This window comes from Cebus imitator, unplaced genomic scaffold (genome assembly GCF_001604975.1).
Source record: "Cebus imitator isolate Cc_AM_T3 unplaced genomic scaffold, Cebus_imitator-1.0 Scaffold433, whole genome shotgun sequence".
Classification (NCBI taxonomy): Eukaryota; Metazoa; Chordata; class Mammalia; order Primates; family Cebidae; genus Cebus; species Cebus imitator.
The window spans coordinates 781,334-805,071 of NW_016107748.1; the positions used below are offsets into that span (position 1 = coordinate 781,334).

General features: G+C 35.2%; 1 protein-coding gene across 5 annotated transcripts in view; it reads left to right on the plus strand.

The window, feature by feature from the left end:
* The window catches only part of MON2 (MON2 homolog, regulator of endosome-to-Golgi trafficking), a 135,864-nt gene that overhangs the window by 15,038 nt on the left and 97,088 nt on the right, over window positions 1-23,738 (plus strand). For 4 of the 5 annotated variants that reach the window (XM_017510187.2, XM_017510190.2, XM_017510188.2 and 1 more), the window contains exons 2-7: window positions 1,122-1,185; window positions 11,166-11,293; window positions 12,280-12,411; window positions 15,728-15,857; window positions 17,309-17,406; window positions 18,063-18,188. In XM_017510187.2, coding sequence (XP_017365676.1) covers window positions 1,122-1,185; window positions 11,166-11,293; window positions 12,280-12,411; window positions 15,728-15,857; window positions 17,309-17,406; window positions 18,063-18,188 — 678 coding nt within the window. Of the gene's footprint in view, window positions 1-1,119; window positions 1,186-4,020; window positions 4,038-11,165; window positions 11,294-12,279; window positions 12,412-15,727; window positions 15,858-17,308; window positions 17,407-18,062; window positions 18,189-23,738 lie in introns of those variants that run through there. The other variant, XM_017510192.2, reaches the window with a different exon arrangement.

Below are 23,738 nucleotides of genomic sequence, written 5' to 3' on the forward strand. Positions count from 1 at the left end.
AAAAAAAAAAAAAAAAAAAAAAAAAAGAGGGAAAAAAGTAAAAAGAAATAGACATTTAATTTTAATAATAATTTAACTTAATTTGAAATATTATTTCAACAAGTAATCAGTATAAATATTTAGGGGATAGTTTATATTCTTTTTTTTATACTAAGTCTTTGAAACCTAGTATGTAATTTACACTTAGAGCACAGCTCAATTCAGACTAGCCACATCTCAAATGCTTAATAGCCACATGTAGCCAATGGCTACCAAATTGGACAGTGCAGTCCTGTGGTGCTCTATAAAATGCTGTATGACTTGCCAGTACTGCCAGCTAAACATACTATGGTTAATGAAGGTTTGGTTAGTGAAGGTTTGGTTATTCATTTTCAAAAAAGAAAACTAGCTTTTAAAATCCAACACAGGTCTGGGTGTGGTGGCTCACGCCTGTAATCCCAACACTTTGGGAGGCGGAGGTGGGTGGATCACTTGAAGTCAAGAGTTTGAGACCAACCTGGCCAACATGGTAATAATAAAATATAAAAATTAGCTGGGTGTGGTGGTGAGTGCCTATAATCCCAGCTACTTGGGAGGCTGAGGCAGGACAATCGCTTGAACCAGGGAGGTGGAGGTTGTAGTGAGCCGAGATCGTGCCATTGCACTCCAGCCTGGGCAACAAGAGCAAAAAACTCTGCCAAAAAAAAAAAAAATCCAACAGCATAGTTTTACTTGATTTTGCAGTGTTGTACAATCTTTGTGTGTGTGGTAGTAGGAGAGGAGGCTTGAAATGGGAAAAAAGAGCCTAATCATTTTCAGTAGGTTTTGTTTTTGTTCGTTATTTTTATTCTTAGCACATTTAAATTTGCAAGGGATTGAGGTATTCCAATATGCCTTAAGGCGGAGGAAGGCAACATGTTGCAGTGCTGAGTTTGCCTGTGAATAATCGAATTAATCATATTTTATTACATTTAATGTATATGTCACTTCTGGGCTTAGTATCTGATGATTTGAAAACTAAAAATGTGATAGTGACTGACTTTATTTGTGCTTGATATTTTGTCTATCATGTATGACTTATTTCCTGCAGGTAATTCATTTTGGCAGTAAATTTTATGTTCTAATTATTTTTATTATTGCAGGCCGCCGAATCAGGAATAATAAAAGTTAAAACAATAGCTGCACGAAACACCGAAATTTTGGCAGGTAATTTTTTTGTATTAAAAAATTTAATAATTTACAAAAATTTGACTAATACTAAAAGAAGAATTTTTCTTGTGAAAGCCATACATTTTCTGTAACATCTCTTCCTCATCCCCTAACATATGCTATTCATAATGATACAAAATGGGTAAAAGTTCCTATCTTATGAACTGATTGTGTTTCCCAGTGATGAATTTTATAAAATTCTCTGAAATCAGAAAGCTTAACACTACTAACTCCTTAAAGGCAAGGAATTTTTTTCTTACTCATCTTTGCATTCTCCTCCACTTCTTGCTAATCACCTGAGACACACCATAAAAAGCATTCAGTAATATTTGTTGTGTTGAATTGAATAAAAGATTCATTCTCAGTTCACTTTCTATGATCTGCTTTCTCTTTAATATATTATAAACAGTTCATAATGTAGTCTTCTGTATTTAGTTGTACCATATGAATTTTGAGTCTTGGGACTAAGGCAAGATGATCATGAAAACAGGATGAGAGTGAAGTAGAGAAAAGAAAACAAAAAATGTTTTCTTACCTTCTCTTGATTGAACCTGGTTTTCAAGGAGGAATTTTCATGAGTTTCTCTTTGGCATCATCCTTTCTCTTCCTTGGTGCCTTTTGTTCTTGCCTCCATAATGAACATGGAACAGAGGTAAACTGGCTTTTTTTCTTAAATCTGTTATATGCAAGGCACTTGTGTCATTCTATCTTACATAGCAAGCTTGTGGGGAAATATTATCTTATTTGTTAGTAGAGCAAACTGAGATGTGAAGAGGTTGTTACTTGCCCAAGGTCACAGAAAAAGTGGTGGAACCAGATTAAAATCCAGGAGTGTTCAGGAGCCCATGTTCTTCCTGCTGCAATGTGCTACCATGGTATCACCAGGTTTCCACACTAGCTACTCACTCCCAAGTATTTCATACTTAACCAGTGCTTGCTTCAGTGATCCTTTAATCTGCATTTCCAGTTCCAGTAGTGCTGCTGATCTCAGCTAATCTATGAGAAAAGAAATCCTATTAAATTAATTTACACAAAGTCCAAATAAAGAATCTCTTTAAAAAGGGATACCAATATGTCTGTAAGTGGTGGGATTTCAACATGTTATGAAATAAAATTAAGATTTCTGGGGACAGATTAAGGATCAGAGGGCAAGAGTGGATTTCACTTAGGCTATCCAATTTTACTGGAAGTTTGCCCTTAGGGTAAGCTTTCCTCAATTACATCTGTTTCACACAGCTTTTTCCCCGATTTTGAACAGTCTATCAAAATACCAAATAGTTTTATAATATGCACAGAAGTGAATAATGCTCTATGTAGATATTGAGGAGTACAGTGAAAGTGGTGGGTAAAGGCAGAGGTGCATATGATTGGTTTACGAAAGTTGGCAAGTGGGTTTTGTTTTTTTTTTTCCCTGAGATGGAGTTTTGCTCTCGTTGCCCAGGCTGGAGTGCAATGGTGTGATCTCGGTTCATTGCAAACTTCGCCTCCTGAGTTCAAGAGATTCTCCTGCCCCAGCGTCCCAAGTAGCTGAGATTATAGGTGCCTGCCACCACGCCTCGCTAATTTTTGTGTTTTCAGTAGAAACAGGGTTTCATCATGTTGGCCAGGCTGGCCTGGAACTCCTGACCTCGTGATCCCTCCTGCCTCAGCCTGCCAAAGTGCTGGGATTACAGACATGAGCCACGGTGCCAGGCAAGCAAGTGGGTTTTAATGGGCGATGTATATTACGCAGATGAGTTACTGTGAAGAAATTGGTGTTTAAAGATAAATGATGTCCTGGATATTTTTATGTTGGAGACTTACCATAGGCCAATCATATTAGAATATCACCGTAAATATTTAAAATATTTACTGTTGCTGTTATCTTTGTTGATACTGTGGTATGTTCTTAATTATTCTCCAATAATATAAATTTTCATTGGTATTATAGTTTGTGGAAGACTTTCTTAAAAAAATGACTGATTTCTTCAGAGGATCACTGTTATTTCAGCGTTCTATCCCAAGTAAAATGTCTAATTAATTACTCTTAAGATGAGTAAGAAAAATTTTGACTTAGTTGGTATGAGTTAAATATATAGGCAGGCTGTTAATTTCATTTTAATTCAATTAGCATTATTCAAATCAAGTTAGAACAGATCTGTATGCAAATACAATTAATAGTTCATGCTTTACTCTTCATAGTATCTAGAGCCATGTAATTGAGGAAGTATATTCGCACTTAAACTTTAGTATTTTTAATGAAGTATTTAAAGCAATTAATACCTAAAAGTTATAGATTTATACACCACTCTCATCTTGAAAATCAGAGGGTCTTCAAAACAGAGTTTAGTGTGTAGTTTCTAAACTATATAATTAATTCAGAGTACAGTTAATACTGAGAAAAATTTTTAGTTAACTTTTTAAAATTTCCTGAGAAGTATTATTTCTTTATGGTACTTGAGACTATAGGAGACTATACTACTTCTGTGCTCTAATGTATGTCAAAGATACCAAACAATTGAGCCTCAAATGAGATGGGATATTGAAATAACATACCAAACAATTGAGTCTCAAATGAGATGGGATATTGAAATCTCATGTCTCTTTATATATATTCAGAATATATAAAGGTTTGCTGTAAGAATGATAACTTTTAATTGGGATCAAGTAGTTTAATCAGTGATATTCAGCATAGATTTCTAGTCAACTTAAGTTTTCTTAGATTTATTTTCCAAGGGAATATTATTTATGTTTCAGAATAAGTCTTTGCTTTACATCTCCCCTTCTTTTAAGCATCCTCCTTTAATATTTATTTTTCTTTGTTTTCACTGCTGTCATGAATGCTGACATAAGTGGGAATGCTATGCCAGGTAATGTCAGCATTGATTCAGATGTATAGATCATTATTTCAAAATTTCCATTTTCTTTAAAGATAAAACTTTGAAAATGAGAGATAGCAACATAAAGGTTTCATTTACAAGGCCAAATGCCTTAATCTTACATTTATTATCTATTATATGAATATTACATATTATAAATATGTGTTTATTATCCTAGCTTATACTAAAAATTCAGAAATTATTTGTTATACAAAAAATTACATAATCTGCTTTTAAAATAAATATTTATAACAAGGAAATCAGTGAAGTTGTGGTATCTTTTAACATTGTATATTTAGCCCCTACCCCAAACCATTGTGGTTACATCTACCTGTGGCTGCTTTCAGCTGCTGTCATTATACATAATTTTTACATAAATAATCAGTAGATATGACTTTTGTTCTTTTTTCACATGTTGTTCCCCCATTTTTTTTTAAAAAGAGCTTATAACTAAAAGGTCTTTAAGTAGCAATGAGTAAATATACTTTGGAATTTTTTTCTGATTTTAAAAGATAATTTATTTGCTTTTTAAATTTAATATATTTATATTTTATATATAATATTAAATATATTTTCTTATCAATAAATGTGCTTGTGATATTTTACAAAGTCTGTATATCATGCCTACTCTTAATAAGTAAATAATTATGTAAGAATCATTAGAGGAGATATAAAGATGGGTAGTGAAATTCACCTCTAGTCTATATGGAAATGCAAGAAATGTACTTGAAAGAAGCATTTTTGTGCCATTCATTCTGTTTAGCTTACCTATTCCTTGATTTGGCTTTTGAAGACCTTTTAAAGAAACTTTTTCTTCTAGATGACATACTCCCTGAAGTCAGAGTCAACATCTTATTCTGCCTTATGTTGCCAGCATACTACATGGGAAATAGTAAGCCCTCATTAAATCTAGGCTAATAAATAAATTACACTAAGGGGCAGCTAAGTCACTGCTGCCTCTAATATGTTTTTCTACCTCTCTTTTATTTATTTATTTATTTTTAGAAATGGAGTCTCACTGTGTCACCCAGGCTGTAGTACAGTGCCTGATCTCAGCTCACTGCAACCTCCACCTCCTGGGTTCAGGTGATTCTCCTGCCTTAGCCTCCCAAGAGTGCCACCACGCCCAGCTAATTTTTTGTATTTTTAGTAGAGACAGGGCTTCACTGTGTTAGCCAGGATGATCTCAATCTCCTGACCTCGTGATCCGCCCGACTCGGCCTCCCAAAGTGCTGGGATTATAGGCGTGAGCCAACATGCCTAGCCACCTCTCTTTAATTTTACAGGTTATAATTATTGAGTAAGTGAGTTTTATCATCTTAAGTTCAGGTTCAGATAACAGAAAAATGAAGGAGACTGACCCTTAGCATAGAATTTTAATACTATGTGGTTAATGCCAAGATGGAAGTATGGAGAGGGTTGTTATAGGGACATGGGGAAGACACCTAACCTGCTTGGAAATCTGAAGCAGAGTCTGGAAGCCTGAGGAAGACTTAGGCAAATAAAGTATAAAAGTGTAAAGTAAAGGGGACTCCTTCAATACATGAGGTTTGTGTGTACAGCTTGCTGTACTTGCATACACTATTCAAGTGTTGCCAGACCAAAAAGTATGAAGGGGGAATAGGTGTCAGGAATTTCCTAAGTGCCATTATGTGATATTCTGAGCAGCATGATGGAAAGAGTTTGAATCAGAGAAGTGACACGTTCATATTTATATTTTGAGTAAATTAGAGTAGCAGTGTGGAGGATGTATTTCAGTGTATAATCATTTAGGCAGAGATCTTTTGGGAGACTGTTTCTAAAATCCAGGCTAGAAGACATGACGGGGGAGGCGGGGTTGCTGTAAATAAAACCGATTTCACAAGTTGACCTGTTGAGCCAAGGAGATTACATAGTTTATCTACAGTACAGTATGCCTTTATTTATTTTTTCTTTTTAAAATTTATATCCTTGTATTATATCATTTGTATTTTTTGTTGTATCATAAATATTTTTCTTTGATGCCAGTCTTTTTAAATGTTTTACATTGCTGTATGATAGGGGAGGGATAGCATTAGGAGAAATGTCTAATGTAGATGACGGGCTGATGGGTACAGCAAACAACCATGGCATGTGTATACCTATGTAACAAACCTGCACATTCTGCATATGTATCCCAGAAGTTAAAGTATATTTTTTAAACAAAGAAAATAAATAAAAATAAAATTTAAAAAATTGCTCTATGATATTTCAGCAAATGTATTGTAGTTTAACGATTTTCTTAGGTATGGTATGTTTCAGCATTTAGAATTATTTCTTAATAATTGCTAGAAGTGGGATTATAAAGAGTGTGAATATGTCTAAAATTCTTAGAATATGTCAACTTACTGCTTTCCAAAAAGATGAAAGTTTATACCTTTGCCAACAGTAAGTGAGCATATTTTTATAACCTTCTTGCCAGGATGATGATGATGATTATTATTATTATTTTGAGTTGGACTCTTGCTCTGTTGCCCAGGCTAGAGTACAGTGGTGCGATCTTGGCTCACTGAAACCTCCGCCTCCCACGTTCAAGCGATTCTCCTGCCTCAGCCTCCTGAGTAGCTGAGACTACAGGCAGGTGCTACCACGCCTAGCTGATTTTTTTCATATTTTTAATAGAGACGGGGTTTCACTGTGTTGCTGATTTCTTCTCATAGTTTCTTAGTTTCAGGTCTTTCTTCTTTTTCTTTTGTTGATACGGAGTCTTGCTGTATCACCCAGGCTGAGTGCAGTGGCACAATCTTGGCTTACTGCAACCTCTACCTCCTGGGTTCAAGCGACTCTTCTGCCTCAGCCTCCCAAGTAGCTGGGACTTCAGGCACTTGCCACCGTGCCCAGCTAATGTATTTTTAGTGGAGATGGGATTTCATGATCTTGGTCAGGCTGGTCTCGAACTCCTGACCTCATGATCTGCCCACCTCGGCCTCTGGAAGTGATGGGTTTATAGGCATAAGCCACAGCACCGGGCCATGACTTCTGACTTTCACTAGATGTTCATCATTTTTCTCTGTGTTAAATTATTATTTTTTAAAAATTTACATTCATTTCTTTGAACTTTTGTGTTTTCCTTATCAAATTGCTTGAGCTGTTGATACAGGAAAATATTAAACTTGCATCATGTTTATATCATATTTTTTCCAGGCCTTTTACCCTTTGCTTTTTTTATCTAGATGCCTTTCAGTTTTACATAATCTAATTTTTCCGGTTTCTTTTGTAGCTCTACAAAAGGTTTGATTTTTTTTCTTAATTAGTAATATGTAGGGTAATGTGAGGATTTTGATTTTTTCTTTTGCAAAACTATTAACCAATGAACCAACATCATTTGTTAAATAGCCCTTCCCTTTCCTGTAATGTGCTTTTAATGTGAAACTGCCTAGGCTTTTATTTGTCCTCATTCTTGAATCATTTAAATATATTTTCAGACCTTTCGAAATTTTTTTTTTGGAGACGGAGTCTCACTCTAGCCCAGACTAGAGTGCAGTGGCACAATCTTGGATCACTGTAACCTCCACCTCCCAGGCACCGGTTCAATTCTCCTGCCTCAGCATCCCAAGTAGCTGGGATTACAGGAACACGCTATCATGCCTAGCTGATTTTTATATTTTTAGTAGAGATGGGGTTTCACCATGTTGGCCAGGCTGGTCTTGAACTCCTGACCTCGTGATCCACCTGCCTTGTACTGCCAGAGTGCTGGGATTACAGGCCTGAGCCACTGTGCTCAGCTAAAATATTTTTTAATGTTGTTAGGAATATCAGTCTTCCCCAGAACTAGATTTTAAGCAATTTGAGTATCAAAATAATGTCTAAGTCACATTTTCTCTCTTTCACAAGAATTAAAGTTTATTCTTTAACAACTGTTAAAATTTTTCACAATAAAACTTTTATTAACCCCTGTTAATATGATTCATAGTGGGGTATCCTAGTTTAATTCTTTTTTTCCAGGATAAAAACTGCAATTATGCAGTGAAACTGTTCAGAGCAAGGAAACCCTTAGGATATGGGGACCTGGTGGACCTCTTTCAGGTGTGTGAAAGTGCATCATTTGATCTCACAGTTACATAATTTGGAAATACAATATTTATCCAACACACAGTGTTACTCTGTTAAAGAGTTACACTTATTGAGGGACTTAGGTGGAAAATACACTTCTTCTTTTATCATTCTCCATAAGCTGTTTTTGTGTTTTAATGAAAATAGAAACCAATAACTTTGATCAAAAAGAATCAGCTTTTTCTTTTTTTTTCTGGAATGACATACAAAATGGTTAAAGTAAAATGTCTTCTTTATATTGCTGTAGAGCCTTTTCCTCTGTTGGATTTCTAAAATCTCAGTCTGTAGGAAGGTATTTATGTAAAGTTATCCTTACCTAACATATTATTAAAGTTATTGCAGAGAGTGGATATCTCTCAGTTGGAAGAGCAAGATTAATTTATACTTCTTTGGACTGTTACCACTTTTTAAAGAAGAAAAGGAAAAGCAATAACTTTTTTCCTTGTGCTTTTTTTCCTTATGATTTTTCTCACCTAATTACAATCTCAATACAGTGGAAGCTTTTTTGTTTTTCAAAGTATACTTCAAAAGACTTAGGGTAGATAAATAGATTTTATTGTTTTGTTGATCATTCTAGATAACATAGAAACTTCTTTTTTGATTATTATGTTCTCATATAAATTTGGAGGGAAAAGATGAGAAATAGATGTTTGATTCCTTTGAATTACATTAAAATAAATTCATAACATTAATTTTTAATACTACCTTATCTCAGCTTGATAGAACTGGTTGTAGCTGACATGTATATGGCATTTCACCATGACTTACCTTATTTTGTTGATCTTAGTGTGCACAGTTTTTTCACATTTTAACATCCCCTGATTGGTATGCATCTTGCAGTTGATGGCATCTTAGAATCACTGTGAGCCAGGTGATGTTGTAGTTATCTTTTTCAATGTGTGCATGAACTTGTTATGGTTCTTCATGTTATTATCACATCAGTTGAGTTGCGTGCATTGTTGACACCACATATGTTGAGTTTAATTGCTATTTAAATTATCACCCTGGTTGTTGAAAACTTTCTGTTACCATCTTATGGTACGATCAAAAAAGCACCAGCATCAGAACATGCAGAAATGGTTGCCATTGACTTAGAAGAAAATCTCAGAGACGTAGTGAAGTACTCTTTCAAGAAATAAGGTGTTCATTCCCAGTGCTGTTGATGGTCCAGAGGATGAAATTGTGAAGAAAAATTCTAAATGATTAGAAAGCATTGTGTCATAGTTTAATTGGCACTGATTTTGTTGTTGTTGTGATATTATGGGTATGTCTTAAAATCATTAGCATCTTAGACCCTATGAAAGTACATCTTGTTTTGTTTTTTATGAAAACAAGTTCATTTTCCTTTATTTGTTTGAAGACTTCAGGCAGACAATTTTAAAGTGCAAACCACTGGGTCCTCTTTTAATTTCCATTATTATCAGGGTGCTGTGTACCAGAAGGAAGGGCAGCATAATGTTGCTAAGAAGAGTGAACCAGGAGTTAGAAGACATAGCATATTTTCAAATTCTGGCTTTACTACCTAGTTACTGTATCAGTAAGGCCAAATCAGGCTCTGTAAACTCTCTGAGATTATTGTGATGTTGAAAGGAGAAACATATATTAACACATAAAAATTATAAGTGTAACTTGGTTACTGTTGAGGGCCTTTAATATGCATGAATAATGTTTAATAAAGAGTATTCAGCAGAGATAGGGGTTGCATCATACTTCAGTGATTCTGGCAGGATTAAATCTGGTAGGATATTTAATCATTTTATTGAAGCTTTATTAGGAGGTTTCTGGTCATCATCGTTTAATAATTATTCATATTGTTTAGGAAACTTTGTCCCTAGGTTTGAATAAAAGCCTTTGTGTATGAGAAAGCAAGGGAATAAGGACAGGGAGTCCTTTTGGGAACACTGTTCTTTGCCAGTTATATTTGCCATCTTTAGCTGTGCTAAATCAGTAATTTATGCTGGCATACTGAGGGACTTTGCAGAGCAGGCTGTAGGAAATCGTAGTCTTGATTTACCATACCATAAAGAGAGCTTTGGAAGAAGAAGGTGAGGATTTAAATTGTAAAATTAATGTTAACACTGGTTTTACATTTTTAATGGTGATTCTGGATGACTTTGTGTCAATTTCTTTTGAAAAGCATTTTAAAACTTAGATTTATATGTCTTTATTGCATGTCTTGCCTCAAAAAATAACTGATAGAGCTAGTTCTTTTAATAATAAATCTCGCTTATAAGTTTAATGTTCCCTTGACTTGCAATTCCATGTCATTTATTCAGATTCCCAAAGGATGACAAACCTGCCTTATCCATCTTTGTGTAGCCTTTCAGTAAATGTGTATAGATTTAATTTCATTTTGTAAATTATGAATAATTATGTATAATTCAGTCTCTACATTTTCTAACCTCTTACATTTTTATGGCCACTTAAAAACTTCTGAGTGAGCTGGATTGGTAGAAGAAGTTAAATTAAGGTTTGAAATTACAGCATGTGCATCTAATTAATTTAAAGTGGCTGTTTCAGAAATAAGAGGAGTAATGTTATTGTTTCAATGAAATATGTTTATTTCTTGAGAAACTAGGGCTGTTTAAATTCAAGGCGTATAGTAAAATTCTAGGAAATTTCTAAGTATTCATTTATAAGTATTGTGGGGATGATGTATGTACTCTCTTTAATGATTCTATTCTAGGGTGGGAATTCTCATTTATGTTTTCCCTCCTGCAGTATATGAAGAAACAGAGTGCTTTTTTGAGGTGGGAGAGAAATTTTGAGACTCCATGTCCTAATAGAGTTTGTAACAGAAGCTGGAGGAGAACCAAAGGACAGAGTGTTAGGAGAAAAGCATGGGAAAGCAGTAGTTCAGGCGTATAGTTTAGATACAGAGTCTGGAGTGTCTGTCCAAGGTATTTTAACGCTTGATTTTTGTTTTGGTATTCATTTTACATAAAGTAATTTTTATTGAGATAACTATTACTGATTGTAATTATATAAAATGCGTTCTTAATTATAGATTAATTTTGATAATTTACTTTATATGTGTTCTAATTGAAGCACTGAAAGAGAACAGCTCAGAGGTTGTACAGCCTTTTTTAATGGGTTGTGGAACCAAGGAACCGAAGATCACTCAGCTGTGTTTGGCTGCTATTCAGAGACTCATGTCACATGAAGTCGTGTCTGAGGTAATATGAAGATTTTTATCTAAACTGCACCTAAGAGTTGAATGAGGAGTTTTCATGAAAGGGGAATGAAACATACCTGATATTTAATATAAAACTGTTTTAGGAATGGCAATGTACTTGGAGAAAACGGCTTTATTTAAAAATTCTGTCAAATCTTCTCCTCATTACACATTCACAATTATTTTTGCAAGTCATTTGTAATCTAAGAAGTCACAGTTCAGTAATATAGATGAAAATTTTGAGACTCAAGCAAGTGTTCAATTTAACTGGTTATTTAATTTTTCTTTTATAAAGAGAGAAGGGAAGATCCTAACTCTCCTTCCTAGATTATATGGAGTGATAATTTGTTTTTCATTAACTTAAACATATTGTTTGTATCTAACATTATGATGGAAAAATTAAAAAAAAATTCTTAACCATGAATCTGCATTTTGGTATCAAATTTAATGGTGTTATCTTAATTTTGTACTCTATAAGTACTATAATAGAAGTAATAAATGTTTTGCTGTTAATTTATCATCTTAAATAATGTCAGACTTAATTGAGTGTGCCAATGTGTTATTAATATGGGTTGCATTTTGTTTTTTCTGTAACATACTTTAGATGAAGTAATGTATCTGAAACAGCAGACTCATAAATTGCATATGTCCATATTATTTATATCCATATACAGTCTATCAATATTATTGTAGGAATGAGCTATGATTTTGACTAGGTATTTCAAAACTGCTTGCTGCTATTTGTATATTCAAATTGGCTATTATAATTTTTTTTTAATTTACTTTTTTGAGGGAGAGAATTAATTGATTGTAAGTGCTAAATTACTTGAGAGACATGTTTGGATCTAGAGATCTAAAAATACAGTTTTTGTTATTGTGGTCAAGAAATCCTCTCCAACTGTGGTAGGTTTGTATACCTTTCCTTAATTAGGGACATCAACAACTATATTTTATTTGTTGACAATAATTAAAATAACTATTTTACAGACTGCAGCTGGAAATATAATTAACATGCTTTGGCAGCTAATGGAAAATAGTCTTGAAGAACTTAAGCTACTTCAAACAGTTCTTGTTCTTTTAACAACCAATACCGTAGTTCACGATGAGGCACTTTCTAAGGTAAGAAACCTGTTTGCCGGAGTTCGTACATGTTTTGAGACACTATTTGAATAAGCTGGCTGAAAGAGAAAAGCTTGGTGCCTTTTGAATCAAAACCAGCCTCCCTACAACTATTGTGATGATTGACATTGCATGTTAATAACTGTTGGCACCTTATTTTTTCCAGATTAGAGTTGAAATCATGTTGGGGTGCTTAAGCAAAGTCCCTTGAGTCCAGCCAACAGCTTGAGTTGTGAATAGGAAATAGAAAAAAGAGAGAAAGTAGCAGAAGAGTAAGAATAGGGGAGGAGGGAACTAAGGAAAAACAATGTGTTGTAAGGTATTGCCTTTAGTATTTTAGATTTCTTGTGATAGCGCTCCCTACCCATAATTTAACGTGTATATGATATGTAAGCCAGACAGTTCAAATATGTTTCTTAAATGGCTAGACAAGATGGCTGTCATTTTGTCCCCACTCCCACCCACTTTGGAACATATAAGAGCCATTCTATTATTTATTTTACTTTTTAAAAACTTTTTTATTATGAAATATTTGTAAAGAACAGAAAGTAAAGAGTAACATAACAGTAAATGAATTATTGTCTAAGGAATTTTTTAGACACTCAGTAATAGCTTTATTATAATTTGCATGGCTTATAAAGAAGTACAGTATACTATCACGTTAAGCTGTATATGCTATCTCAAGTGATGTTCTTACATCATAATGAGATTTTTAATTGCAAATGGTTTATTCTTTTAAGCTTGTACTGGCTATATAAAATATTGTATGTATTTTAATATATCCGTTTATTATATATCATACCACTTGGTTTCTAGCTATCAAATTATCGTTCTGATACATATATTTAAAAAATTATGAAAGGTTTTCATTTGACCTACTAAAGAAGTAAGAACTGATTTTAGGATTTATTTTAGTGTGTTGGTTAATTTGGAAATGCGTTTACTTGGTATGAGAAAAATCAAGTATAAAGAAATAATAGCCGGGCGCGGTGGCTCAAGCCTGTAATCCCAGCACTTTGGGAGGCCGAGGCGGGTGGATCACAAGGTCAAGAGATCAAGACCATCCTGGTCAACATGGTGAAACCCCGTCTCTACTAAAAATACAAAAAATTAGTTGGGCATGGTGGCACGTGCCTGTAGTCCCAGCTACTCAGGAGGCTGAGGCAGGAGAATTGCCTGAACCCAGGAGGCGGAGGTTGCGGTGAGCCGAGATCTCGCCATTGCACTCCAGCCGGGGTAACAAGAGCGAAACTCCGTCTCAAAAAAAAAAAAAAAAAGAATATAAAATTGAGTAATGTGAAGCCTTCTATATAACTATGTACTGTGTCTTTCCTTTATGTTGAAATCTAAAGTGTAACAGTGGTATCAAAGGCTTGCGTCCCTTAAAATTTTTAATATAATTAATGTGATAGGCATTGATTCTAATACTATATGTTTTTCTCCAAGAATGACTTCTTTTAAAACTAGAAAACTTTTGGAAGTATAAATAGGAGAAAATCTTTGTGATGTTGGGGTAGGCAAAGATTTATTAGGGCATAAAATCTAAAATCCTTGATAAGCCACAGAATGTGGGAAAATACAAATATCTGACAAAGGACTTGTATCTAGACTATATAAAGAACTCCTAAAATTCATTCATAACACAGGCAACCCAATTAAGTATGGACAAATGGTTTTGACAGATACTTCACTAAAATAATATATTCAAATGGGTGACAAACACATGAAAAGAAGTTCAGTGTTATTAGGGACACACAAATGAAAACCATAAGGAAATAGCATTATGCATCCATTAGAATAGTTGCAATGAAAAAAGACTAATCATATAAAGTGCTATGGAGGGTGTAGGATAGTTCTAAATTCACATATACTGCTGACAGAAACGTAAAATTGTAAAACCACTATGGGAAATTGCAGTTTCTTTTTTTTCTTTGTCTTTTCTTTCTTCTTCTTCTTCTTCTTTTTTTTTTTTTTTGTTTGTTTGTTTGTATTTTAGACAGAGTCTTGCTCTGTTGCCCAGGCTGGAGCACAGTGGCACAATCTCAACTCACCACAACCTCCACCTCCTGGGCTCAAGGGATTCTCATGCTTCAGGCTCCCAAGTAGCTGGGATTACAGGTGTCTGCCACCACACCCAGCTAATTTTTGTGTTTTTAGTAGAGATGGGATCTCACCTTGTTGGCCACGCTGGTCTTGAAATCCTGGCCTCAAGTGGTCCGCCTACCTCAGCGTCCCAAAGTGCTGGGATTACAGGTTGTGAGCTGCCATGCCCAAGCCAACTGGTGGTTTCTTAAAAAGTTAAACCTATTCTTACCAGATGACCCATCCATTTCACTTCTAGATATTTACCCAAGATAAATGAAAACATAGGTCCTTACAGTGACTTGTATATGATTACTTGTAGCAGCTTTTTTTTTTTTTCTTTTTTACTGTAGTCAGAACCTGGAAACTGCCCACATGTTCACCAGCAGGTGAATGGATAAGCAAAATATAGTGTACTCATACCATGGAATGATACTTGGTAATAAAAGGTACAAACTACTGATACACAGAACAATGTGGATGAATTTCACAAATATTATTCTAAGTGGAAGAAGCCGGGCCCAAAGGAGCGCATACCGAATTAATCTGTTTATATAAAAATCATAGAAAACGCCCCCTCATCTGCAGTGAAAAGAGCATAGGGGTGCTTGCCTGGGGCCAAGGGTAGAGGAAGAGATGGATGGGAAGTAGCACAAGAAAACTTTGGGGGTAATGGAGAAACTCTGTTTCTCAATTGTGGCCGAAGTTTCTTGGGCCCACGTGTTTGTCAGAACTCATCAAATTATATAATTTTAAGGGATTCTATAATTTATTGTATATAAATTGCACCTTAATAAACTTGAGTTTTAAAAGAAAAAAATGACTCCTTTTTAAAAGTTTAATAATTTTATTTATTTATATGATTAGCAATCACATAACTTCTCCAGATGATTAAGTGACACAACAAACTTTGAGTTCTTGTTATTTGCAAAGCAAGTCATTCTGGGGAAATAAAAGCATAACACATTATTATATAGGTGTTAACCAAATTTTAAAAGGTATGTTTCACATTACCATAGCAAATTTTCTGTGGCTGTGTATTTACAGAGAGCTTGAATGACTTCAAAATCTGAGGATTTTATATTTTATTTTATAAAATGGTGGGACTTTTCATATTGGTGATTGAAACAACCAAAAACATAAATTATTCAATTTGTGGTTACATCTGATAAAATAAAGATAATGGCCTTGCTCTTCAGTCTTATTTCACACCAAATGAAAATTGTGTTTTCAGGCAATTGTTCTTTGTTTTCGACTACATTTCACAAAAGATAATATCACAAATAATACAGCTGCTGCTACAGTGCGACAAGTTGTTACTGTTGTTTTTGAGAGGATGGTTGCTGAAGATGAACGACACAGAGGTAAAGTGCTGAAAGCTGTTTTACTTTGTGGGTAGTTCTTGCGTTATTTCATTTTTATTAGCTTTCAGCCTTTGCTGAAATGATCAACATTATTATGTCAATAATGGCAACTTAAAAAATAAATTCTTCACAATTTGATCACTCTAAGGAATAGGCTGTTTGTTTTCCATGTTTATTTCTAGTATATGCATAATTTTGTGTTAAATATGGTAATTTCACATTTTAAACCAAGTATTGCATTATGTGTATTTTTTAACCAAACGTTACATTCTATGAATTCTTCATGTTATTGCTTCATCCTCATAATTTAAATTTTAATGATTGCATTAAAATTCTGTTAATTCTTTGATTTAACTGAACTAGTCTCCTAGTGGACACTTGCATTCTGTTTAGTATTTTATAACTGTTTTGGGTGGTTTCCTACATATCTTTTTGAATTATTCCTTTAGGATAAATTTCCAAGAGTGGGCTTCTCTCAGACTTTTTTGTCTGTGTCTGCTAACATATGTTAAGAACATTTAAATAATATAAAAAATAATTTTAAAATATTTTTATCAAATACCTTTATTAGAATATTTCCATTTTGTTATATTGTTTTTTCTTTATTTTTTCTTGGGGAAAAATGCAGGTAGAATTATAATAGTTTGAAATGTTAATGAATTAATCTTATAATGTCTCCCATTTGGTTAAAATATTAAAAGTCATATTGTAATAACACAGGGCAATTCCCCAGTTTGAATGTTTTATACATTCATAACCTCAATAAAATTCCTGGATTGGTAGCTTTAGTTGTATGTCTCTAAGGCTAATATGCCATTTAATACTTTATAGCAAGGTAGAAATACTTAGAACTTCTTTCTTTTCAAGTAGTTGTTAAGTCAATATTTATTCAAAACAGACTGTCATAACTTGCAGAGAATGGTATTTTTTACTATTAGTTAAAGAAATGCTGAGCTGGGAAACACCAGCCTAGCTGATTCTTAGCTGTTGAATATCTGTAACTGATAACGGTAATAGTAGCAGATCAAGCAGTAATTGTCTTGAAGATAGTGAAATGGTAGAGGAGTTAACCATATGGTAAAAGTTTATATGTTTGTTTGAGATTTAAAAGCACATTTAAAGATCGCGTGAATTTTAAATCCATGAAATAAAAGGGGCTGAAGAAAGGGAGGCTGGGAAGCCAAATGTATGGACACAGATACCCAGCTTATTAGAGTGAATGTAAGGTAGCAAAGTGTAATTTTTGTGGTATTTGGTATAAAAAATAGTTCCCCATTTTTTTTGTTTTGGAGGCATATGTTATAATTAAAATTAGAAATTTTAATTCTGAAATTAGAATTACAATTTATGATTATATTAACAAATTTATTTTAAATGTATCTTTTAAACAGAATATATAATTTACTAAAGGCCATTATGAGCTCCTAAAACCCATCCTGTTTTGATTGCAGATATTGTAGAACAACCAGTACTGGTACAAGGAAATAGTAACAGAAGATCTGTCAGTACTCTCAAACCTTGTGCTAAAGATGCATATATGCTTTTCCAGGTATTTTAGTTGATAAAAGTAATTTTTATTTTAAAATATAGTTTTGTGTGAATTTTTGATTTTGGGATTTTGTGTTGAATTTTTTTAATGTCAGTTTTTTTTTTGAAACTATGTCAAAGGTTGTATTAAAATAGTTCTAAAGCACAACTTGTATATTTATAGCTGATTAACATGATTAAGCAGTATGACTCACCTTAAGAAAATAAAATGAATTAAACCCAAAACTGGAAAACAGATATATTAGAACTAATCACACACAAAAAAAGTTTCTTTAAACAAGGAAAATTTAAGTAATAAATTTGGTCTGTGTAATATAATTTGATACATAGAAAACTGATTTTTTCATTGCTTGTCATGAATAATTTTAGGTAAAACGATTAATTTGTACTGAAAATATTACTTTTGATTAAAAGCTTATTTTTTTTCATTTACTGTCTCTGTGTATTGTCAGTAGTTATATGATTCATTATAAATTTACTTATATAATCTATCAGGTATACAATTTGGCAAAATTGGAATTACCAGTGCTTAGTTTCTAAGAGGAAAAACGTGTTATATAAGAAGAGAGGTTTTTTCTTTTTAAAGATTTATGAACTGTGAGTTTTGAAAAGCACACTTAATTCTAGCACGTTAAATTGTTGGATTTATTTTCCCAGGACCTTTGTCAGTTGGTTAATGCTGATGCCCCTTATTGGCTAGTGGGCATGACAGAAATGACTCGGACGTTTGGCCTTGAATTACTTGAGTCAGTCCTGAATGATTTTCCACAGGTCTTTTTACAAGTAAGCCATTTATTAGTATCTTGTGACAAAGTTAATCTTAATTGTTTCATAGATATTTTTAATGAAAGCAATGTGTATTTTTTTTCCACATTAAAAGTTGCAAAGAAACTAGACTCAGTATCTCACGCCTGTAATCCCAACACTTTAAGAGGCTGAGATAGGAAGATTGCTTGAGCCCAGGAGTTCAAGACCAGCCTAGGCAATGTAGTGAGACACCATCAATATAGAAAATAAAATAAAAAGTCCGGGCACAGTAGCTTTCGCCTGTAATTCCAGCACTTTGGGAGGCTGAGGCAGGTGGATCACAAGGTCCAGAGTTTGAGACGCACCTGGCCAATATGGTGAAACCCCATCTCTACCAAAAATAAAAAAATTAGCCTGGTATGGTGGTGAGTGCCTGTAGTCCATCTACTCGGGAGGCTGAGGCAGGAGAATTGCTTTGAGAGGTGGAGGTTGCAGAGAGCTGAGACAGCGACACTGCACTCTACCCTGGGTGACAGAGCGAGACTGTCTCAAGAAAAACAAAAAAACACACCTGTAATCCCAGCACTTTGGGAGGCTGAGGCAGGCAGATCACAAGGTCAGGATATTGAGACCATCCTGGCTAACAGGGTGAAACCCTGTCTCTCCTAAAAATACAAAAAAATTAGCTGGGCATGGTGGTACATGTCTCTAGTCCTAGCTACTCAGGAAGCTGAGGGAGGAGAATCACTTGAACCCAGGAGGCAGAGGTTACAGTGAGCCAAGATTATACCACTGCACTCCTGCTTGGGCGACAGAGCGAGACTTCATCTCAAAAAACAAAATAAAAAGGCAAAGTCTGGATGTAGGGGCTCACGCCTGAAATCCCAGCACTTTGGGAGGCTAAGGTGGGTGGATCACCTGTCGGGAGTTTGAGACCAGCCTGACCAACATGGAGAAACTCCGTCTCTACTAAAAATACAAAATTAGCTGGACATGGTGGTGCATGCCTGTAATCCCAGCTACTCGGGACGCTGAAGCAGGAGAATCGCTTGAACCCAGGAGGCAGAGGTTGCGGTGAGCTAAGATCACGCTATTGCACTCCAGCCTGAGCAACAAAACTGTCTCAAAAAAAACAAAAAAACTAGATGTGGTGCTGGGTTTCTGTAGTCCCTGCTGCTCAGGAGACTGAGGCAGGAGAATCGCTTGAGCCCAGCAGGTCAAGGATGCAGTGAGCTGTGTTGATGCCACTACCCTCCAGCCTGGGTGAGAGAGTGAGACCCCATTTCTTAAAAAAAAAAAAGCAGGAAAGTTGTGGAGAATTGTAGCCTCAAACTTTAGACATGTAACAGTTTAGTGTTACGTCACTTTTTTTTTTTAAGTGCCTTAGCATTTTAGAATTTTAACAATAGAATCTCTAGAGACAGTCTATTAATAGGTATTTCCCAGTGTATGGGTCTCTGAAGGAAATATGGTATGTGAACTATTTATTTAAAAACCTAAAGAAATTACTGATTTTTACTTGCTTATAATATATATAGTTATGTGTTTTCAGATAACTTAAATGGAAAACAACTAAAGTCCAAAATCAAGTCAGTGACAGGGTCCCTTAGTTATTAGCAGTTCTTGAACTGTAATTTAGGTTTTTTAACTACTTATTTAGCTCCTTGCCCTACGATGCTGCCTTCCTAAGTAATCCATTTTAGCCTTTGCTCTTACGTACAAAATGAGTGAATCAAGTGCTACAGTAGTATAAGTTCTTTTAGGCCAGGATTTGGAGCTGAAATTATTTTTATATGGCTCATAATTTTTGGTATACATTAGGCAGTTGTTAAATGCTTTTGATGAACAGTGTATACTGATGATTACCTTTCTTGTAGTTTACTAGGATAAGCAGTGTTTCGATGTAACTTGTCCAACACTCTTGTATAAATAATAGTCATAATAGGTCTTATTTCTTGACTGCTTTCTACGTGCTATGTTGCCAGATTCCTTACATATTATATTCTCTTTTATCTTTCCAAATGCCTGAGTTATACCAGTTATCACTGTTTATACGTGAGAAAACTACAACATCCAGAGGGTTAAATAATTTGTCCACAGTTTCATGATTTATAAGTGATGGAGTTGGGATTGGAACTCATGTTGATCCAAATTAGTTTCTCTCCTTATCTCTTCATTTTTATTCACACATTGCATCCCAATCATCACCTTCAAAATATATTCAGGATCCAATCACTTCTTACCACTTCTACAATTATTTTAGTCTAAGCTACCATCACCTCTTACTTGAATTATTGTATTGGCTTCCTAACTGGTCTGCTTGCATGTATATTAATATTGGTACTGCTTATTATAGTTGTTGGTGACACAACATCCAGAATGGTCTTTTAAAATAAGTCAGATCTTTTCAGTCTCTTGTAAATTGCTTCAGTTGATGTCCTCCTTACCAGACTAAAAGATGAAGTGTCCTTATGTTCTCTGGGACTTTTCATGATTTAGTCCCCAATATTCCTTGATCTTGTTTCTTTCCTCTCTTCTCTTTGCCCTCACCCTTTGGCCACACTATCCTTGTTTCTTAAGTGCCTCAAACAGACTCCTGCCCCAGGGCCATGGTACTTAACGTTCACTGGGCCTGGAAAGTTTTTTCCTCGTATGGCTTGCTGTCTTAGTTTTTTGAGGACTTTGCTCAGTGGTCAACTTATCAGACATATCTTCCCCAACCACATTGTGTAAAATGGCAGCCTTTTTTCCTACCAGCACCATTATCCATTATCTTTCTTCTCCCGCCTTATTTTTCTTTGTAGCATTTATCACTTCCTGCCTCTCTCTCTTTCTCTCTCTCTCTCTCTCTCTCTCACACACACACACACACACACACACACACACACACACACACACGTAATATATATTATTACATGTTGTGTGTTATTTTACTTTCTCTCTTTCCCTACAGGAAGATAAACTGTGTGAGACAAGAACTTAGTATACTGTTGTACAGGTGCCTTAGTAATAGTGCCTGGCATATGGCAAATGTTTGATAAGTATTTGAATGAATGAATTGTTTAATGAATTTAATTTAAAATTTTTATGTTTGAGTTGTATTTTCTGACTTTATAGGCAAAGATTTGAAACTGTTTTTACAGATTTATTGTACTTAAATATTCCTACTTTATTCCTCCTGCTATAAAGCATGGAAGGGGAAGCATTCTTCTTTGTGAGATCCTAGAATTTTATCCTGCATAATTTTCTTCCAGAGATAAATATTTGTTTGTTTTTTTAGCTCACCATTCACATATGCAATCAAAATTTACCAGTCGCTGATGTTTTATGCCAAGTATACAGAAGTTAAATAAGACTGATAAAGTCCTTGCCCTGTGGCTCTTACAATTCTAATGGGGAGACAGATTTTAACTGAATTGATAAGATGTGATGAGTGCTGTGAAGGAAACGTATTAAAAATGTTATGGAAATAAATAACGGGACCAAACCTGGTGAAGAGTTGGTGATAAATCAAGGATATGAAACTTAAGCTTGTAAATGGAAGATGACAGGTAGTTAGGAGATATGGTGAGAATAGGAAAACAATACTCCACACAGAAGGAATTTGAAGAGCAGCAACCCTGAAAAAGGATGTCTTCTTTTCTAGAAAAATAAGCTTTAAGGGGAATGAAGCCTTGCCTTTGCCCCAATGAAGTATTGTAGTGGAAGATGAAAAAGGCAGTCTCAAAGATGACGTCTAGCTTTCTGGCTTGAACAGCGAACTTTTTGCTAAGATGGAGTACTGCATGGGCAGAATTTTTGTTACAGAGGATACATTATTCAGTTTCATATGTACTAATTTTGAGGCACCTGTGTGACATGCAAAATGTTAGTTGGACTTATGCATCTCAAGGTTTGGGGCTGAAATTATAAATTTAAATGTACCTGGCTAATTGAAGATATGGGAGTGAATGAGATTGTCTTTGGTGAGAACCTAGAGTACAAAGCAAGGGCATGGTACTCTGGACCTCTGAGGAACCTCAGCATTAAATGGTTGAGGTTGAGCACATACAAGAGACTGAGAACACAAGGCCAGAAGGCAGGAACAAATCTAAGAGAGTCTGACATAATAAAAGATAAAACAAAGAAGGTTTTAAGGTGAAGCAAGTAATCAGTTATATCAGGTGGTTCACAGAGATCTGGTAGGCCAGATGCAGTGGCTCATGCCTGTAATCTTAGCACTCTGGGAGGCTGAGGTGGGCAGAGCTTGAGCTCAGGAGTTCAAGACCAGCTTGGGCAGCATAGTGAGATCTCATCTCTTAGAAATTTAAAAAAAAAAATCAGCTGGGCCTGGTGGCACATGCCTGTAGTCTCAGCTACTTGGGAGGCTGAGAGGTTGGAGGATTGCTTGATCTTAGGAAGACGAGGCTACAGTGAGCCACGATCATACCACTGCATTCCAGCCTGGGTGACAGAGCAAGATCCTGTTTCAAAAACAGAACAAAACAAAACAAAACAAAAACAAAGAGATCTAGTAAGATGCAGACTGGAAAGACTGGAACGTGTTTGCTTTTAGCCTCAGAGATCATGATGAGCATAATGAGAAGTGGAGAAGTAAAAGTGGGTTGGTTGGTGGTAGCGACTGAGGAAACCCAACTGTAGTGAATTGAGTAGTGAGAAGGAAACAGTGAATTGATAAAACTTTTTTTTTAATTTTGAGACAGAGTGTTGCTCTGTTGCCCAGGCTAGAGTGTCGTGGCATGATCTCAGCTCACTGCAACCTCAGCCTCCCAGGGTCAAGCAATTCTCCTGCCTCAGCCTCCTGAGCAGCTGGGATTACAGGCGCCTGCCACCACATCTGGCTAATTTTTTTGTATTTTTAGTAGAGACAGGGTTTCACCATTTTGGCCAGGCTGGTCTTAAACTCCAGATTTCATGATCCACCCACCTCTGCCTCCCAAAGTGCTGGGACTACAGGCATGAGTCACTGCACCCGGCCAGATAAAACTTTTAAAAATTGCTGGTATGTTTATACATTAACTAATATACAAAATAATTATTTTTGTAAAACATGAAAGTGGACTTTTCATTTTGGCAGTCAAAGAAACTAACTATAGATGTGAGAGTATAACTTGAAATCATTTAGCTCTTAAGATCTCATTTTGGGGGAAAGAATGAAAAAGTATATTAAGATATTTATAAAACTCTGGAAGAGTATACATATGGAAGTTAACAACTAGCCCACTTATCTCCGGGAGGTGAGATTAGGCAAGACTTTTATCTTTTTATTTATCTGTTTTCAGATTTTCTTTCTTGAATGACTTTTCTTTCTGTCTTTTTTTTAAAGATATATTTAGGCCGGGCACAGTAGCTCACACCTGTAATTCCAGCACTTTGGGAGGCTGAGATGGGCAGATTACCTGAGGTCAGGAGTTCAAGACCAGCCTGGCCAGCATGATGAAAGCCTGTCTCTATTAAAAACACAAAAATTAGGCCGGGCGCGGTGGCTCAAGCCTGTAATCCCAGCACTTTGGGAGGCCGAGGCGGGTGGATCACGAGGTCAAGAGATCGAGACCATCCTGGTCAACATGGTGAAACCCCGTCTCT